The following is a 19,222-nucleotide window of genomic DNA, read 5'->3' as shown; positions in this document are numbered from 1 at the left end:
ATGACAAGCACCCCAATCCTAATAAATGTTCTAAATCTGTGATCGATAGTTGGACATTGCTGAAACAGCCCCAAGTTTATTACAATTGATGGTATTTATTAAAAGCATCTCCACAAGGTCCCCAAATGCTCCTCCGATAGGGCTATTTGGGTGCTCACTTGAAAATGGGATCGCAGCAGCGCCCCTAAAAGGATGTTGGCAGTGGTGCGACCAAAATTCTATCACCTATAGAGATTGGCATGAGAGAGCCCGGTAAACACGACTACATATGATTAGCTTGTCCTGACAATGACACACACAAAAATCCTTAATTATATTCACCTCCCAATCAATTCTTTCGACTACCATTTACCTCCCATTCTCCTGCTCGATATCAAATGGTATCCAGGATCTTCACGACCGACGCGACGAACATGATCTCTCGGCCAAGCCTTGGTATGCTATGTGAAGCGGCACTGCATCATGCATGAGATAGAGGTGGATACCGCGGTGGCATCAGCGGCGACAGAGGAGCCGTCAATCACCGAGGAGCCAACGCCAGTGGTCATGGAGTAGCCTCCGCCATCTCCATTTGATGTTTCCATTAATGCCTTTGTACCGTGATTGCTGGATTTGGGTGGCGTGTTTTGGTGGCCGGACTATGAGAATTTTGGGTGTGGTAATACTTTGATGGTCTTTGGACTATTTGAACAATTTGCATGTTTTAATTTGATTAATTTGATCATTTCAATTTATTTGAAAAAAATCTATTTCAGCAAGCTCATTTGGGCGCCGTTGTGGGCAGAAGCCCCCAGTATATCGGCTGCTTGGGCCGGCCCCCCCAAAAGGGCTCGTCCGATGCTGTTGTCAGACATAATTCGGGGGCGCAGCTAGACATGCTCTAGTCCAATTGATAATAAGGACCTTTCCGAGAGAATTTTGGTAAGCACACGAAACCAAATTATAGACTTCCTTATAATTAATGGTATGATGTTAAGTTGCTCACCATTTAGTTTTTCTCTATACTACAAACTTCACATACCATCTTGCATAAGAACACCACATATTTTTCTGTCACTAGCATCACACTTAATTTCTAAAGTTTTTCGAAAATCAAGAAGAATAAAGTAATGAGATTTGGTAAAACGGCTGTTAAGCTCTTAACACAACATTTTTCTTGGGGCTTTTCTCCACATCAGATTAACTGTTAAAACATGGAAATTTCAAACACAAAAATACAAAATCGACAACAAAATGTTAGGTGTTATCCAATTTTGAATCAACTAAGTTTTAGATTGGTTCACACCATAATTGATTGTCATCTATACTAAATATTTTTTACTTTTTCTCAACTTATTAAAACCAATTCTTCATGCTTCTAACTTGAGTTTTCATCTTTATTCGTATCCTTCTACTTGTTATAAGCCGGTAAAAGGATCTCGTAGTTCCACTGCACTTGACGTGTGCAATAAAATATGTAAATTAGTTAACAGTATAATGGAGCCTCCACAGCGTCTGGACGTTTTAAGCCGTTAGATGGGACAATCGAATGGTCGACACTTGTTTGCCTTGCCGAAACGTTACAGCGACCGAACTCCCGTGTTCTCAGGCCCATCTTCGTTGGAGGGCTTCTACTCCCAGGATTGATGTACGTCTCACCACGTTGATTGGGCCGACGACACACTGAACGGGCTAGCCTGTTCTGGGCTTCCAAAGCAGTTCTGGAAATTGGGGACGAGCGGCTACCTTCGAGCGGCTGCGTCTGGGATTGGGGCTGGCGGCGAGCGGCTGCGCCTGGGAATATCGGCCGGCGGTTCGGGCCAAGCGGGTGACCAGGCAGGCGCGCGTCGCTGCGGGAGGCATCTGCGCCGTGCGGCTCAACGCGGGTGCGCCGTGCTTCCTCCGCCTGGGGCGGCATGCCTCCGCCAGCTGCGGCAAATCCCACCGGGTTCGTCCGCCAGTGCCGACAAATCCCGCCCACGGCTGGACAGCGACATGAGGTTACCAATTTCACAATTATTTTACTACTATTTTCCCTGAACTTCACCACATTTTATTTCCATATTTCAGTAAGTTTACAGATAAGTAGTAATTAGTACAGGAGAATTGACCAATCTCCTCTCTTTTTGCGCTCCGCCGGGCGGCAAATTTTGTGTTCGTTGCAGGCCCTCGGCTGAACTCTTTCGACGCGGTCGATCGAAATCGAAGGCCCATGTACTGAATGCGACCAACGGCCCTCCTTCTCGTTCGCACACCAGACCAGACCAATTAGCGTAACAGAAGGAACACTTCTCCTTCTGGACGACTTAACTGTATTTGCCAGCGACTTAATGATGGATTCATGGTGGTAATTTCGTCCCATTCATTATCATTCATCTAATTATGCCACGTCCTGTGATTATTCTGTTTAATGCTACCGTACTTTCAGCTCTACCTCCTCTTCAATATAAATATGTGGACACAGTAACCTATCTTTCCTCACTGCTTCCATCCTCTTTGCGTAAGTTATTCTTTCTGTTTGCTGCAGTTCCAAATTTCATCTCTCCTTACATTGTCGCGAGAAATATGTAGCCAACTGACTTATTCTATCTTCTTACAGGGAATCCTTCATTCTTCCGCATTCTTATTCACGGATAACTGCGAGCTGCTGTGTGTCCTTCAGTATATTTCACAATGGCTGCTGGACAGGTACGCTTGCTGAATCATTGTATTGCACACCCCTTTTAAAATTATTTGATATGCATTTGCCAATTTCAATTACAGTTACCTTTACATTCTGTGTCGCTATAAACTTTTTAGTTCAACGAAATGTTTGCATATAACTGCATCCTTCTCTGCGCATGTCGTACCTTTTCCTCTCTTTCTAATCCTCTATATCACAGGTTATACCTGTATAGAAAAAATGACAAAGCGTTCGCGAGCACAAACCCAAGTTAAGAATACATACGAGGCACGTTTTTTTCGTGGCTCAAGTAGTTCTGGCCCCCAGAGTAAGAGGGCAAGGATTAATGAACCAATTGCTGTGTCCAATCCAATTTTGCAAAGAAAAAGAAGTATGTTTGCTCAACTCTGCATACGCTGGTTGAAAAGAAAAGTTTTGTTCTTTTTCGATTGATGATTCTATTGTTGTTTTCCTCTTCCTCTAAACAATAGAAGATGTTTTCTTCCCGGTATACTATGTGGAACATGCAAAGCAAAACCGGGCTGATCGCATTAGACTGAAAAAGCAGAAAGTTATGGTCTCAGAAGGCCCAACACTTGACCCCAACGGACAACCCGAATTGCCTCTTGCTGCTCAATTTGTTCAGGCCCTAAAAGGTGCGGCCAACTTTACCACAAAATAAGAAATATAGTATATTAAATTTTCTCACTTAAAATTTAATTCTACCCCCTACCGGGTTATTCCAGCTACTTTCCGTGGCCGATCAAATTTGGGAGGACCGTGTTTCAGATGCCGCCACTGCGGTGCAGCTTTCTGGTGGAAGGAACACATCCAAAAGAATTATAGCTGGGAAAAGAGGCGTGTTGAGTTTAATCGGTGCTGCGGCGGTGGACGTGTTCATATTGAACCCTTCCAGCCACCTCCCCCGGTGCTTGCAGAGTTGATGCGGTTTAACGGTGGGCAAAAGAGTCGTGAATTCGTGAACCACATAAGACAGTATAATTGCCTATTCAATTTCACATCACTTGGAGCTAAAATTGATAAGAGCATAAATGATGGTCATGGTCCCTACGTTTTCCGCATAAGTGGCCAGCTATCACACAAAATGGGAACACTAAAGCCTGCAAATGGTCAGAATCCTAAATTTGCATATATGATACTGACAATGAGATTGACCATAGAATCAAGGCTTTGTGTGCTGATTTGTGTGCTGATGGTGATGTTGATGGCCACTTAGATCGAGATATAGTGAAAAAACTTCCAAGACATGTTGGATGATGTGAACCCATTTGTGAAAACATTTAGGACAGCTAGAGACCGACTAAAAGAAAATCCTGATGAACGTATTGCGATTAGAATATTGTCTCCACAAACTGATGGTGATATACAGTATAACTTACCCACCTGCAACGAGCTTGCATTGCTCATTGTTGGTGATTTCACAACCGAAACTTTCAAACGCGATATAATTGTTCATGACAAGGACCATGGCTTAACCTACGTCTCCAATTTACACCCTGCCCTTATGTCCTTAGAGCAGGTCTAACAGACCCCGTAAAAGGGGCAAACCCGTATAATAACCGCCGATTTGAGGGGTTCGGCTCTACCCGGCCGTCTAGCACGCCCCGTAAAAACGGCCCCCGTATCGTTTTTTGCTGTTTTCGAGTACGGGGCGGGTCGTCGCCCCCTACTTGTGCGGGGTGGGAGCGGGGATAGTGGGCGAAACCACTATCCCAATTCCGAAAGCGCGCGTGGACATTTCAGTTCCCCCCACCCGTTTTCCCCCGCGCGCCGCCGCCGCCACCCGCGCGCCGCCGCCGCCACCCGCGCGCCGCTGCCGCAATCCGTCAGATCCGCGCCCCTCCGCCATCCGCCGAGCCGCGTCGAGGTTTGTCGACACCCGCCGCACCTCCGCCGCACCCCCGCCGAAGTTCCGCGTCCCTCCGCGCGCGCCGCCCGCCCTCCCGCCGTGGTCTTCTCCGCCGTTTGTCGCCGGTGAGTATTCCGCCGCGTTCTTCTTCGTTGCCGCCGGTAAATTGGTCGGATTTGGGGCTGATGTATGGTACACCGTGGTAGATGGCTTCGGAGGATGTGCACATGGCGGATTTGGATGCGACGTCGACCGATTGGTCGTCGTCGGATCCGACGATTCGGATATCGACGAGTTGCTCAACGACGACGAGACGGAGATGATGCTTGCTCTGTTCGGCTTGAAGCAAACGGAGGACCGCATGAAGCTGCTGGATCAGCGGAAAAGATCCGTGATGGGGCGTATGTGCATTCCGCGGAACCGCGCGCTCGGCCACGAACAGCTGATGCAAGATTATTTCGCCGAGGTACCCACCTATCCTCCCCGCCTCTTCCGTAGACGGTACCGAATGCGTAGGTCTTTGTTCGAGAGAATCGTCAAAGATTGCGAGGCAAATTGCAATTATTTCAAGCAAAGAAGAAATGCTGCCCAAGTCATGGGATTTAGCCCATACCAAAAAATTTCGCCGCCATGAGGGTTATTGCATACGGTATACCGGCAGATTATACCGATGAGTACCTTCGCATTGGTGTGCAAACAACCACGGATTGCGTGCGTATGTTTTCCAAGATGGTGATCAAGTTGTATGGAGAGAAGTATCTCAGAGCTCCAAATGAGGATGATATAAAAAGGCTCATGGAGATCAATGAAAAGAGGGGGTGGCGGGGATGCTTGGTAGTTTGGATTGCATGCATTGGACATGGAAAAATTGTCCAAAAGCATGGCATGGAATGTATTGTGGCAAAAGCCGTGATGCTACCATTGTTCTTGAAGCTGTGGCCTCTCAAGACTTATGGATTTGGCATGCTTTTTTGGATTGCCGGGGACACTCAACGACATCAACATCTTGAATAGATCCCCTTTGTTTGCAAGACTAGTTAAGGGTGATGCTCCACCTTGTAACTACAAAGTTATGAACAATGAGTACACCATGGGGTACTATCTCACAGATGGTATTTACCCTAACTATGCAACCCTTGTCAAGTCCATAAAAGAGAAAAAGGACAGGCCTTTGACAAGAAAGGAAGCTTGCTTCACCAGAAATCAAGAGGCACGCCGCAAGGATATTGAGAGAGCTTTTGGTGTCTTGCAAGCAAGGTTTGCAATTGTCCGGGGTCCTGCTAGGTTTTGGGACAAGGAAACTCTTGTTGATGTCATGACATGTTGTGTGATTCTTCACAACATGATCATTGAAGATGAAAGAGGTTTAAACTTGCCATGTTTCTATGACAATGTTGGCACCCGAGTGCAGCCCGAGAGGAACCCTGATCGGCTTGAAGCTTTTCTTGCAGCTCATCGAGGCATTGAAAATGCCGAGACTCATCACCAGACTCACCCAAGATTTGATTGATCACCATTGGCGGTTACATGGCCAATGATTTATTACATTCATTTCCCATTGTTGTATGTGTGAAACATTCATTTCCTATTTGTTGTATGTGTGAAACATTTGTTATTTGTTTAATTCTTCCATTAGAACATTTGTTGACATTTCCGAAAAACATTATTGTAATAATTATGACAATTATTGTGTGATGTAAAACATTTATTTTATGTGAATGGTGTGTTGGTTCTAATATGCAATTTGTCAAAAAACCCTGTTTTGAGGGGTTGCAAACTCGGACGAGCTTTCTGTTTTACGGGGTGGGATACGGGGTCTGCTAGCTCATCCGAGTTTTCGGCCGGCGAAAAGTGAATACAGGGCCCTCTACTCGCGTTTTAAGGGGCGAAAAAATACGGGGCCTGTTAGACATGCTCTTACAGTACCCACTACTTTTTCCGCACGGTGATGTTGGCTTCCATTTAGGTATGCAGTATACTGATGCTCATGAGTTGTCTACGAAAACTCGCAAAACAATTACAATGCTTGATTATTACGCATATTGTTGCCACTACAGACCTGGCCAGTACAACCCATATTTATGCTGCGGTAGAGCTACTTCCCAGATACAAGTTGACAGCTTTGCATGCTTAGAAGAAAACCGCCTTTGGTTTATAGTTCGCAAACAAAAGGAATTAAGATCTGAAAATTTTCAAACGATTATGGATGCTGTAGGTGAGGGTTGTATTGATGGAGAGAAAATAGGTCGTAAAACTGTGCTCCCAGGGTCCTTTACAGGAGGTATGAGATACTATGTTCAGCACTATCAGGATGCTATGGCCATCTGCAGAGTGCATGGTGGTCCTGATCTCTTTATTACTTTTACTTGCAATTCTAAATGGCCAGAAATTGCTGAGGCACTCCGTTTTGAACCTGGACAATGCCCAGCAGACCGTCCAGACATTGTCAATAGGGTTTATAAAATGAAACAAGACCAACTCATTGCTGATATTAAGAAGGGAAAAGTTTTTGGACCAGTTGTGGCAGGTATTTTTCTTTTCCCAACAGTATGCAGAACAATAAAATATGTTAGCTCTTAGTATAACCAATTTTTTGCTCTGTTGCAGTGCTACACAGTACTGAGTTTCAAAAGAGAGGCCTACCACATGTACACTGCCTTACATGGCTAAAAAACAAAAGCAAAGTAGATACACAATCCATTATAGATTCTTACATTAGTGCTGAAATTCCTGACGTTCGTACTGACCCACTAGGATATGCGCTTGTAGAAGAATTTATGATGCATGGTCCATGTGGCACTATGAATGATAAATGCCCTTGCATGAAAAAAGGTTCATGCTCAAAACATTATCCAAAGCCTTTTAACAATGAGACATCAATTGATCAACAAGGTTTTCCGATTTATAGACGTCGTGATGATGGACGTTATATATACAAAAATGATTTCAAACTTGACAACAAATCTGTAGTTCCGTACAACCTGAAGCTTTTGAAAAAATACCAATGCCATATAAATGTTGAGTGGTGCAACAAAACAAAAATTGTAAAATACCTATTTAAGTATGTCACAAAAGGAAAAGACAGATCCCGAGTTGTATTTGAGACTATTAAAGGTGGTACTGGTAAAGGTGAAATTAAGAAAAGTAGGGAGATTGATGAAGTCCAAGAATACTTAGATTGCAGGCACTTGGTCCCTCATGATTCACTGTGGCGTATATATGAATTCCCTCTGCACTGCAAAATGCCAACGGTTGAAAGATTAGACATACATTTACCTGGCATGAACTCTGTTACTTACAAATCAAATTCAAACCTGCATTCTATTGTGAAAAATTCTAAGCACTTCAAGAAAACTATGCTAACTGAATGGTTTGTTGCAAACAAAAAATTTCCACAAGCTCGCCATTTAGCGTACTGTAATTTCCCAACTGAATGGAACTGGCAAGCAACGGAAAAAATCTGGAAAAGAAAACCCACCAAAAGAACACCCACTGCTGCTACTAAGATAGGTCGTGTATATTATGTCCATCCATCTGCTGGTGAGCGTTTCTACCTTAGAATGCTTTTAATGGTTGTTCAAGGTGCATCTAGCTATCAAGATTTACGTACATTTAACACTATCACCTATGAAACCTTCAAAGAAGCTTGTGCAGCCCGGGGATTGTTAGGCGATGATACTGAATGGTACACTGCATTCGATGAAGCTTTAGTATGGGCAACATCACGCCAGCTTAGGCATCTCTTCGTAACCATTATTTTATTCTGTAGCGTAGATGATGAACGTGCATTTTATAACAAATATTACTCATATTTAACCGATGATATTCAGCTTAGGTACCGTGGTTTGTTAAATGACCCATCTTTTATCGTGCCAGCAGACCAGTTACAGGATATGTTAATAGAGGAACTAAATCACCTTTTTATGCGCAATGGTTCTTCCATAAGCAATTTCAATCTGCCACAAGCACGTTCAGTAGGTTCTGGAAGTCAGACTAATAGGCTAATTGAAGAAGAGTTTTCATATGATTTAGCTGACCTGTTAGAAACTTCCGCTCAATTAAACTCTAAGTTAAATGCACACCAAAGAAAGGCATATGAAGAGATTGTTGATTGTGTTATGAATAAAAAACCTGGGTTTTTCTTCCTATCGGGACATGGTGGGACTGGTAAAACCTTTGTTTGGAAAGCTATATTGTCTTTCATTCGTTCGAGAGGCAAAATAGCACTTGCAGTTGCGTCATCAGGAGTAGCTTCTCTTTTACTGCAAGGTGGCAGAACTGCTCACTCACGATTTAAGATCCCAATAGACATTGATGAAACAACACTGTGCGATGTGAAGAGGGGAACCAATCTAAGTGACCTTCTCATCCAATGTTCTCTCATAATATGGGATGAGGCTCCTATGACACATAGGCACTGCTTTGAGACGCTAGATAGGACTTTACGAGACATCCTGGGGCAGTCAAATCCTGAAGCAGCGACTGTACCCTTTGGTGGAGTGCCTGTCGTCCTTGGTGGGGACTTCAGACAGATCCTACCTGTAATCGAAGGTGGCTCACGTGCCCAAATTGTTGGTGCAACAATCACAAATTCGCCTCTATGGAAATATGTACGTGTGATCAAATTAGAAGACAATATGCGTCTATCAAACCCAAATTTACTGCCTGAACAACAGTTAGAGCTAAAAGAATTCAGTGAATGGGTCTTAGCTGTAGGAGATGGCAAGGTTAATGAAAATGATGGTGACTTACATTTAAATAAAGACGAGATAAAAATACCAAATGACCTTCTTCTCAATTGTAATGGTGATGCAATAGGTGCTATAATAGACGCAGTATATGGTGACCTACAGACTAGATTTTCAGATGTAGAGTACCTCAGTAGTCGTGCTATTGTTTGTCCAAACAATGATACCGTTGATGCTATCAACGAACGTGTATTACAAATGCTTCCTGGTGACTCTTTTGAACATTTAAGCTGCGATTCTATGTCAAAAATGAGTGACAAGCTAGGAGACTTTGATGAACTATATAATACTGAATATTTAAACTCAATTACAATCAGAAATTTCCCACACCATAAGTTAGTTTTAAAAGTTGGATGCCCAGTTATGTTACTTAGAAACATTGACCAGACTATTGGACTATGTAATGGAACAAGACTACTAATAACTAGATTGGCAACTCGAGTAGTTGAAGCTACAATAATGACAGGTTCGCATGTTGGTGATACTGTATACATTCCTAGAATTACACTGACATCCAAAAAGTCTAAGTATCCATTTGTTCTTGAAAGGCGGCAATATCCTATAAGGTTATGCTACGCAATGACAATAAATAAGAGCCAAGGACAAACACTTCAATCTGTTGGTGTATACCTAAAAAGACCTGTTTTTACACATGGACAACTTTATGTTGCAATTTCACGTGTGACTACTAGAAAGGGACTAAAAATTCTTATCGATACTGAAGCTGACACCGCGCCAACCACAACTAACAATGTTGTGTACCGCGAAGTCCTTTCTGCCATTCAATAATATTTCAAATTATTCGTTGTACATTACTATAGTTTTACTTACAAATAATATGTACAGGTCAGTCCAGCAACAGAAATACCTTTCTTTATTTACAATTTTTATAATACTATTTACTAACAAATTGAACATGCCAATCACAGAGTGATCTTCTTCGTTTATCTGACCTTAATCCAAGCAAAAGACGTGCCGCGGTCTGTGCACGTGTAGCTCGTGTGTGGGAATTCAATAAAGACAACAGGCTTGCTCATCTCGATACTGTATTCATTGATGCAGAGGTACTTTTCGCAATAAGGTTCTATAAATGGAATTCATTTCTCGTGGCATGCTGAACTGCACTTCAATTAACTCACTGATAAACATTTATGCAGGGGAACAAAATGTATGCTGAGGTAGGACCAGGTCATGCAGACAAGTTTAAGAGTCTGCTTCAGGAAGGAAACCTCTGCATTCTCCGTGATTTCTTTGTGCAGTCAGCAAAGAACATGTTTAGGGCTGTGGATGCAAAATTTATGATGAAGATATCACCTTGGACAAAGATACAAGTCCAGGTTGAAGTTCCACAAAATTTTCCAAGATATGCATATTCCCTCACTGAATTTAACCAACTACCTGGACTTGTTGGGAAGACGGAATCATTCATAGGTAAGTTCTATGGAATTTCTGTATTTCACTTTTTTACGCCTACCAATGTTGTAAGCCTCAGCTTCATTTTCGCCAACGGCCGACTTGGAAAATTTTCAAATCTTCAATCATTTCCGTTTCAGTTGGGAAGTGAATGTAAGGCTAAGCTTCATTGTATGCTCTTATCTATATTCAGTAGTTTATTTGCTGCATTGTGTATTGGAGTTTTCCTAATTAAATCTTGGTATTGAAGTCAGCACCCAATATTTGGTCAAAGCATTTTGTGTCTTCCATGAGGTGATGAGGGGGAACAGCCTGAGCATGTTTTGCTCCTTCGTTTTTCTTTCATGCAGCACACATCATTCAGGCCTGTTGGTAAAATCATTGCTGGTGTGGTAGACGATCCTGACTGTGATGTATACTGAAGACAAGGTGGCTTATTTTCCTGGAATTGCTATTTTGGTGAGAGCAAAATACTAGAGGAGCATAAGCGGCTTTCTGAGACCTAGCTGTCAGCAAACTTGTATTCAGTCGATACTGATCAGGCCTGTTGGTAAAATCATTGCTGGTGTGGTAGACGATCCTGACTGTGATGTATGAAGACAAGGTGGCTTATTTTCCTGGAATTACTATTTTGGCGAGAGCAAAATACTAGAGGAGCATAAGCGGCTTTCTGAAACCTAGCTGTCAGCAAACTTGTATTCAGTCGATACTGATACCTTACAAAGTGTGTGTGTACGTCTTTGGGTTGGAAAAGGTGGTGTTGGTAACTTGGTACTGTACCATATTATGTAGAAACATCTCCCTTCTGCACCAAAGGTGTCCAATTCTTGCTAGATTTCAGAATTTTGTGTGCAAAGTACCTGCTATATATTCATCATATAGATCTCTTTGGTTGTACTTGTTGATCAAATCAACGGAGCCATGTCGTGGAATAGCCACCTACGCGCTCACAAAGTCTTTCATGAAAAATCGAACTTGTCGTGTGGCGTGTGTAAAAAGACAAAATTCAATGCTAAAAATAAAACTTTTTAGAAGATAATTTTTCACTTTTTTATATAGATTGCAAAAAATATTGGTTCCTCTTGAAACTTGACGAACACATGTATATTATGAAGATGTATATGTAGAACTTTTTATCATAATTTTTTAATATTTTGAAATATAGTTTTTTGGTAGAGGGAGCATAGGCACTAGGAAGCCGAATTGATTCTTTTTGACCATGGTTGTAAAGACTAGGAGAAGCCGTGTGTAGCATCAATGTGATCCTTTTTAACTTCTGCTTTTAAAATCTGTCCACGCTTAGACTAGAATGTATAATTAGACTTTTTTCTAAAACATTTGTATAACTCGTATATTTCCAATATTAGAAGAAGTTGTGTGTAGCATCAATGGGATCCCTTTTAACTGCCGCTTGTAAAATCTCTTAACGTTAGACTAGAATGTAGAATGTATAATTTTTCTATAGGAACTGCATCACTCATACATTACCCGTATTCCTCCAATATTTGAACTAGCCAATTATTCTCAACTACCATATGTTATTTCTTTCTTGGAATGGACGGGCGCGGCAACGCGCGCTTCCATGATCTAGTATGTTTTATAGTCAATACACCCTTCATCTTACAGCTTTAGAGAACATTTGTTTTTTCATGGTAGACCATAACCTTGACCACAAAGATTCAGTGTTGACTTTGCATTTAACTTTATATTATACAACCCAACAAACAAAAATATTAAATTACTAATATATTTTGAACAATACTCCCTCCGTTCCTTTCTATAATTCCTATAATTTTTTGGCATTTGTTTCATAATATAAAGTTGTAGCTTTGCTCTTTTTCAATTACCCCCTCTACCGGTCAGCTCCCACATGACATGCGTGAAAAAAATCCAACAAAAAGGAAACAATTAATTGAGATTCCTAATGCATGATCCCAATGATTCCTTAGATTTAGGAGGTAATATTTTTATTTCCTTAATATAACCTGGCTACACATATATGGAGAGTCAACCAGAGAGATTTGTGGGATTTATTATGTTAATTTAGGAACTTACGGATTTAGCTGATTTAACTCAGATCTCAAATCGTTAATCTAGGGGGTCTTGTGTAAAGAACATTCTTATGCTAATTTCCGTGCCAAAAAACTATAGGCACTATAGAATGAAATGGAGGGAGTATTGTTTTTCAAAATTAACTATATGACTTTTTTGTCGGACTGATTATTTCCCTATGTCAAGAAAACAAACAAATATCATAAAACCGCATCCGCACAAAATAAATTGTGCCTCTTTGATCTATTGTAGTGTTCCTATATATATGTACGCGTGGGTGCCTCTAATTTAATATCTGAACATGCTTTTGTAGGAAACTACAACTCACAAGTCCAAAATATATTGAAATACTTTTGGGGATTAGAACTATCTTACTTCAACTAGTAATAGAAAATGATAGAATGCATTGGTGGTGTGTGTATGCTGAACCCGCAGCTTTCATTTTCTAAAATCATTTGATTTGTAAGATTTTCCGCGTTGGTCCTTGGACTTCACTGGTACTAAGAGCATCTTTATGGGCAACTCTTAGAGCTTTTTTTTGGGTTATTTTATGGTACATCGAATCGTTCTAGATCGTTTATTTGATGTTATTGACCGGTTTAAATTAGCAATAATACATCAAAAATTAAGTATTAGTACACTTAGCCATCAGGAACATCTTATGTATTTCACGTTGTAAGGTTGCCTTTTTTCACCCATGTGCCTGGCCCCATATATATGTTGGAGACACCCTCGCCGTTGACATGCGCCAATGCGCCTCATCGGGTATTCTCCCAGGCGGCGTATGATTTGACCGCTAGCACGCACTGTGTAGCCATGTTCGTACTCTTGTCTAACTCGCTGGCTTCCCATTTTCCGCTGCGTCTCGTCTGCTTTGCGTTGCGCCCACAATTTTTTCGGCGTCTCTCTTTGGTTGTGTTAGGATTGACCTCTCTCTTCTATCACTAGGCCGGCTACTAGACAATTTTTTCTAAACTTGGTCGGCAATTGCAGAAACAGAGTTCATTGCAGTTGATGATATTTAAAAAAACTCTACCCCAATAAACATAAGGTCATAGGCCCAGCTTTATATATAAAGTCATCACGGCAACCAACAAGTCACATACAACCAAGACCAAACACACCAACACCAAACATATCAAATGTTCATACATCAGCCCAGGTCCACCCACACCTAGAAAACACAGGGAAAACACCTAGATTCTTGGATCCTGTGTAGCTCCAGCCCTCGTCCTCACGTGAAGGCACCTAAGCTCGACCAACGCCTCGTCTAACAAGTCCCTGTCCCCGTCTGACCAGTACCCTCCAACTCTACATGTGTATAGATATTTTGAACAACGCATCAGCCGGATGGGAGATCAACTTTCCCTCTAAAGCTAGCTTGTTACGAGTATTTCAAAGCGTCTGTCCTAACGCTGCGAACACAAATCAAGCTAGCCTACATGGAGATCCGGACAGATCTTGCACTAAGGAGACGAAGTCGCCAACCCCTGCCGAATTCATCCCTGCTAAATTCCAGTTACATGAGAGGAGTTCCCTAACTCTCACCCACATTAACCTTGCTAGGTGGCATTTGAAGAAGATGTGATCGCAACCTTCCAATTCGCCGCATAGCATGCAACTCCCATGTGAGGGGCCATTTGCCTTGGCGAGCTGCTCAGCTGACGGCAGTCTCTCCCTGATTAATTGCCAAAGATAAACTTTAATCTTACGAGGAACCCCAATTGGTAATAAGGGCCTTTCTCCACAAATCTTGATTAGCACATGAGAACCATATCATATAGTTCCTCTTAATTATTAGGGTCGTAGTTAGTTGCTAACAATTATTCATAAGGACACCGCATTTTTCATAAGCATCACACTCAATTTCCATATTTTTGTGAAATCAGGTAGCACAAGCAGATTAGTTTTGGTTAAACGTTCTTAAGCTTTGAGAATAACTTTTGTGTGTCTTAGAACACACGAAAGAACAACATTCTAACAAGCCCACTTTTTCAAAGGAGATGTAATTGCACTAAAATCCTATACAAACCGACGAGACAATCTGCAAATCATTGAAAAGTTCAAACATGAAAACTCTAAACCATGCTTGGAGTGTTCAGTGCTCGCCAATTTTTCATTGCATAATTAAGTTTTAGATTGATTGACTTCATGATTGACCATTATCTAATTTTACTAAATATTTTTTACTTCTTTTCACAACTTATTGCAACAAGTTCTTCCTATGTGAATCAACTTCTCATCTTTGTTCAAATTGTTCTCCTTGTTAAGGCGGTAAAAGTCTCTTAGTTCCACTACACTAAATTGTTATATTGTGATCCAAATTCCAAGAAGAGGCTAACTTCTGACGAGCGGAGCGAGGCTCGTCGCCGGTAGGCTTGGGCCGAGCGAGGCCCGTCGCCGGTAGGCTTGGCCCGTCGCCGTGGGTGTACAGATCGTTGCCACCGTCTATTTATATTTCCTGTAAGCCGCCGCTAGGGTTTGGTCGCATCATTGTACATCCACGGCGTTTGTAAACACCACCGAAATAGTGAAGTCTTGCTGGCTGGCGCCCGTGGTTTTTCCCTTGTGTGTTGCAAGGGTTTTCCACGTTAAAATATCGTGTCCCCTGCAGTGTTTATTTTTTCGTTCTTCGTTTATTGTGCATCTTGATTATAACAAGTGGTATCAGAGCCCGTGTTTTTTGGATCTAGGGTTTACGAGATGTCGTCACTGAAGTTCGATCTACCGTAGCTGGACCACACCACGAGATTTGCTTTGTGGCAAGTGAAGATGAGGGCGATTCTCGCCCAATCTTCAGATCTGGATGAAGCGATCGATGCTTTCGGCGAGAAAGCGAATGATACCTGGACCGATGCGGAGAAGCGGAAAGACCGTAAGGCTTTATCGTTGATTCAACTCCATCTGTCCAATAATATTCTGCGGGAAGTGCTTGCAGGAGAAAACCATCTGCCGAGTTATGGGTCAAACTAGAGGAGATCTGTTTGTCCAAGGATCTCACGGGCAGATTGCACGTGAAGATGAAGCTGTTCTCGCATAAGTTGCAAGAGGGAGGTTCGGTAATGAATCACCTATCTTCCCGGAAAGAGATTGTTTCGATTTGAAGTCTATAGAAGTTAAGTATGAGGATGGGTATTTAGGTCTTCTTCTTTTATGCTCGTTGCCTAATTCTTTCGGTAATTTTCGTGACACCATATTATTGAGCCGCGACAAACTAACTCTCGCGGAAGTTTATGATGCTCTCCAACAAAAGGAGAAAATGAAATCTATGGTGCAGGCTGAAAGTTCGTCCTCCAAGGCGGAGGCATTAGAGGTCCGTGGCAGGCCTGAGCAGCGAGATAACTACTACCACAACAACAGAGATAAGAGCAAGGGAGACAGAGGTCGCTCAAAGTCCAAAGGACATGACAAGTTCTGCAGGTATTGTAAGAAATCTAACCACAATATTGATGATTGTTGGAAGCTGCAGAACAAGGAGAAAAGGAACGGAACTTACCAACCGAAAAATAATGATGGTAATGGTAAGGCTGCCGTTGTCACCGGTAAGGGTGAGGCTGATGTTGTTGCTGGTAATGATGGTAGTGATAGTTCTGATGGAGATTGCTTAGCTGTCTTGGTTGCATGTGTTTCACGTGATGATGAATGGATTCTTGATACTGCATGTTCATTTCATATTTGCTATAACAAAGATTGGTTCAGTTCTTATGAGTCTGTGCAGAGTGGAGATTTTGTGCGTGTAGGAAATGACAACCAGTGCAGCATTGTTGGCATTGGTTCTGTTCAGATCAAGACCCATGATGGGATGACACACACGTTGATAGGAGTGAAACACATACCCTCCATGGCGAGGAATTTGATCTCTTTGAGTACCCTTGATTGTGACGGGTACAAGTACAAAGGTGGGAACAAACTTTTGAAGGTATCATCAGGTTCTCTCATTATTATGATTGGTGATATGAATTCTGCAAAATTATATGTCCTTAGAGGTAGCACTTTGCGTGGTATTGCTGCTGCTGTTAGTTCTGATGAATCTAGTAAGACTAACCTTTGGCATAAGCGTCTTGGACATATGAGTGAGCTTGGCATGGCAGAATTGGCAAAGAGAGAGCTAATTGATGGCTGCAATTTAGGTAAGCTTGAGTTCTATGAGCACTGCATCTTTGGTAAGCATAAAAGAGTAAAATCTAATGCTTCCGTTCATACCACCAAAGGCATTTTAGATTATGTACACGCTGATGTTTGGGGTCCGTCCCGTAGAACTTCAAATGGTGGTGCTAATTACATGCTTACTATTATTGATGATTACTCAAGGAAAGTGTGGCCATATTTCCTGAAACATAAATCTGATGTTTTTAATGCTTTTAAGAAGTGGAAAGTTATGGTAGAAACCCAAACTGAAAAGAAGGTTAAGATACTCCGTACTGACAATGGTATGGAATTTTTTTCAAATGAATTTGATGAGTTTTGCAGCAATGATGGGATGGTAAGACATCATACCATTTCGTACACCCCTCAACAGAATGGCGTGGCTGAACGCATGAACAGGACCATTATTTCGAGGGCTCGCTGCATGTTGTCTAATGCAAAGATGCATAGAAGTTTTTGGGCTGAAGCAGCTTCCACCGCATGTTATCTAATCAACAGGTCACCTTTTGTTCCACTTGATAAGAAAACTCCAATTGAGGTATGGTCTGGTTCACTCCGTCGATTATTCAGATTTGAGAGTTTTTGGTTACATCGCTTACGCTCATGTTGATAATGGAAAGTTGGAGCCAAGGGCTGTTAAGTGCATCTTGCTTGGTTATGGTTCAGGAGTTAAGGCATATAGATTATGGAATCCTTAAACTAAGAAAATTGTGTTGAGCAGGAATGTCGTTTTTAATGAGGCGGTTATGTTTAATGATAGTCCGTCTACTGATATTTCGATGCTATTGATTCTCCCGATGTTTCGATGATAAACAGCACAGAATTGGCGTGCAGGTGGAGAACGCAAAGGAGAATGAAAATGTGGTTCCTGAAACCAACAATGATGATAATGATGTTCCACCTTCACCACCTATTGTTCAGCGACAAGGACGGTCTATTGCTGCTGACCGCCCTAAGAGAAATATTGCAACTCCTACCCGATTAATTCAAGAATGTGATATTGTTGATTATGCTTTGAGTTGTGCTGAACAGGTGGAGCATGATATTGAACCAGCTACGAGCCTCTTTGTTTGAGCTTTTGAGTGCTTTCCATAGAAATAAGTAGGGTGAACCAAACAAAGGGTCAGGCTGCGCGGTTGGCTTCGGCCGAAGCACATTCATCTCCCACACACGAGAAAAAGCACCTACTAGGGGTGCTTCCCGAGCTTTTTCTGCTTAAACCGAAAAGGTTTGTCACTTTGCCCATTTCGTTAGTCGTATTTACTGGAAACTTGCCACTGGGGAGGCCTGAACCGCACCCTGCGTTGCTCCTACACTTGTACGGGGTGGAAAAGAATCGAGAAGATAACTGCTACCTTTTCTTGTCCACAGGAGTCACGCGACCAGCGCGACCAGTGCATTAGAATCTCCACCGCCGGAGCTCGACCCCCACACCCATCTCCTCCGACGCCCCTCGCCTTTGCCGCCGCACTCCTTCATCTCCTTCTCCTACCGGCCCCGTTCTGGCGCCCCGGCCTCGTCTCCTCCCTTCACTGGCAGATCAACTGTGCCGCCGAGCTTGTCTCCAACCACCGCCAGTGCGTGTCTGAACCGTCGCCCGTGCTCGTCCCTGACAGCCGTCTGCGCTCGTCCCCGACCGCCGGTCGCACTCGTCCGGCGCGCCGCTGTCTATCCGTGCGCCGTCCGTTCCTCATCCGCCCACGGTCATGTAGCCGGAGACGACGACGACAAGGAGCAGCTCGAAGTCGCAGTTCGCGGCTTGTGAGCTCCGCTTCGTGCCTGCATTGATTCGCCATGCGTCCGACCAGTGTTCGCCTGCTGCGCATGTTCGTTGCTTTCGTCCCCTCCCTGGGACGAATGTACTTTGGTGTTCTATCAATTGTGCACTCACTCCATGTTAATCAGTTTTTGTACGCCCCTGATCAACACTCACTGTAGTTTGCTAAAATAAGCAAGAACTTTATTTGGAGGACAAACACTGTGAATTATTATACGTGTGTTTTTTTAATGTCTATTCATGACAATATATGTGACATGTATATTGTTTACACAAAAGTTTGCAAAGCTATACGTTCTTGCATAAGTATATGGGTATTTTAGACAATTCATCGGTTTGCAGCCAGACAGCCAACTAAGTTGCTAAACAGGAAAATTCAAAATAGCAGCTTTCTCTGCACAACAGCTTTTCCTACACAGCAACACAGCCAGCCACAGCCAGCCGCAGCCAGCCCAAACAAAGAGGCCCTACATATACTGAAGCCATTGCTTCGGTTGATAAAGAGAAGTGGGTAGGTGCGATGTAAGAAGAGATGCAATCGCTTGAGAAGAATGGCACATGGGATGTTGTGCACT

At 42.6% G+C, this 19,222-nt stretch overlaps 2 protein-coding genes across 2 annotated transcripts; both read left to right on the top strand.

Moving 5' to 3' along the window:
* Nucleotides 1-2,148: 2,148 nt before the first annotated feature.
* On the top strand, nt 2,149-11,269 carry LOC124662469. Its single transcript, XM_047200307.1, has 5 exons — nt 2,149-2,667; nt 10,189-10,323; nt 10,417-10,740; nt 11,023-11,085; nt 11,201-11,269. The coding sequence occupies exons 1-5, from the start codon at nt 2,653-2,655 to the stop codon at nt 11,267-11,269; spliced, it is 606 nt and encodes a 201-aa protein (XP_047056263.1). The 5' UTR covers nt 2,149-2,652.
* On the top strand, nt 6,471-9,581 carry LOC124698742. The gene is made up of 2 exons (XM_047231184.1): nt 6,471-9,101; nt 9,148-9,581. Exons 1-2 carry the CDS (start codon nt 7,289-7,291, stop codon nt 9,189-9,191), a joined length of 1,857 nt encoding a protein of 618 aa, XP_047087140.1. The 5' UTR covers nt 6,471-7,288; the 3' UTR covers nt 9,192-9,581.
* Nucleotides 11,270-19,222: the final 7,953 nt, after the last annotated feature.

The sequence above is a fragment of the Lolium rigidum genome, chromosome 1 (genome assembly GCF_022539505.1).
Source record: "Lolium rigidum isolate FL_2022 chromosome 1, APGP_CSIRO_Lrig_0.1, whole genome shotgun sequence".
Taxonomy (NCBI): domain Eukaryota; kingdom Viridiplantae; phylum Streptophyta; class Magnoliopsida; order Poales; family Poaceae; genus Lolium; species Lolium rigidum.
This window is presented reverse-complemented; position numbering and strand designations above follow the sequence as displayed.

What these genes read in the sequence shown, in the direction of transcription:
- LOC124662469 (XM_047200307.1), top strand. An exon ending in CTGTATTCATTGATGCAGAG is followed by an intron (nt 10,324 to 10,416) that starts GTACTTTTCGCA and finishes ACATTTATGCAG; the next exon opens with GGGAACAAAATGTATGCTGA. An exon ending in TTTTTACGCCTACCAATGTT is followed by an intron (nt 10,741 to 11,022) that starts GTAAGCCTCAGC and finishes TCTTTCATGCAG; the next exon opens with CACACATCATTCAGGCCTGT.
- LOC124698742 (XM_047231184.1), top strand. Translation starts at nt 7,289, where the DNA reads ATGATGCATGGTCCATGTGGCACTATGAATGATAAATGCCCTTGCATG. An exon ending in TGTTGGTGCAACAATCACAA is followed by an intron (nt 9,102 to 9,147) that starts ATTCGCCTCTAT and finishes ATTAGAAGACAA; the next exon opens with TATGCGTCTATCAAACCCAA.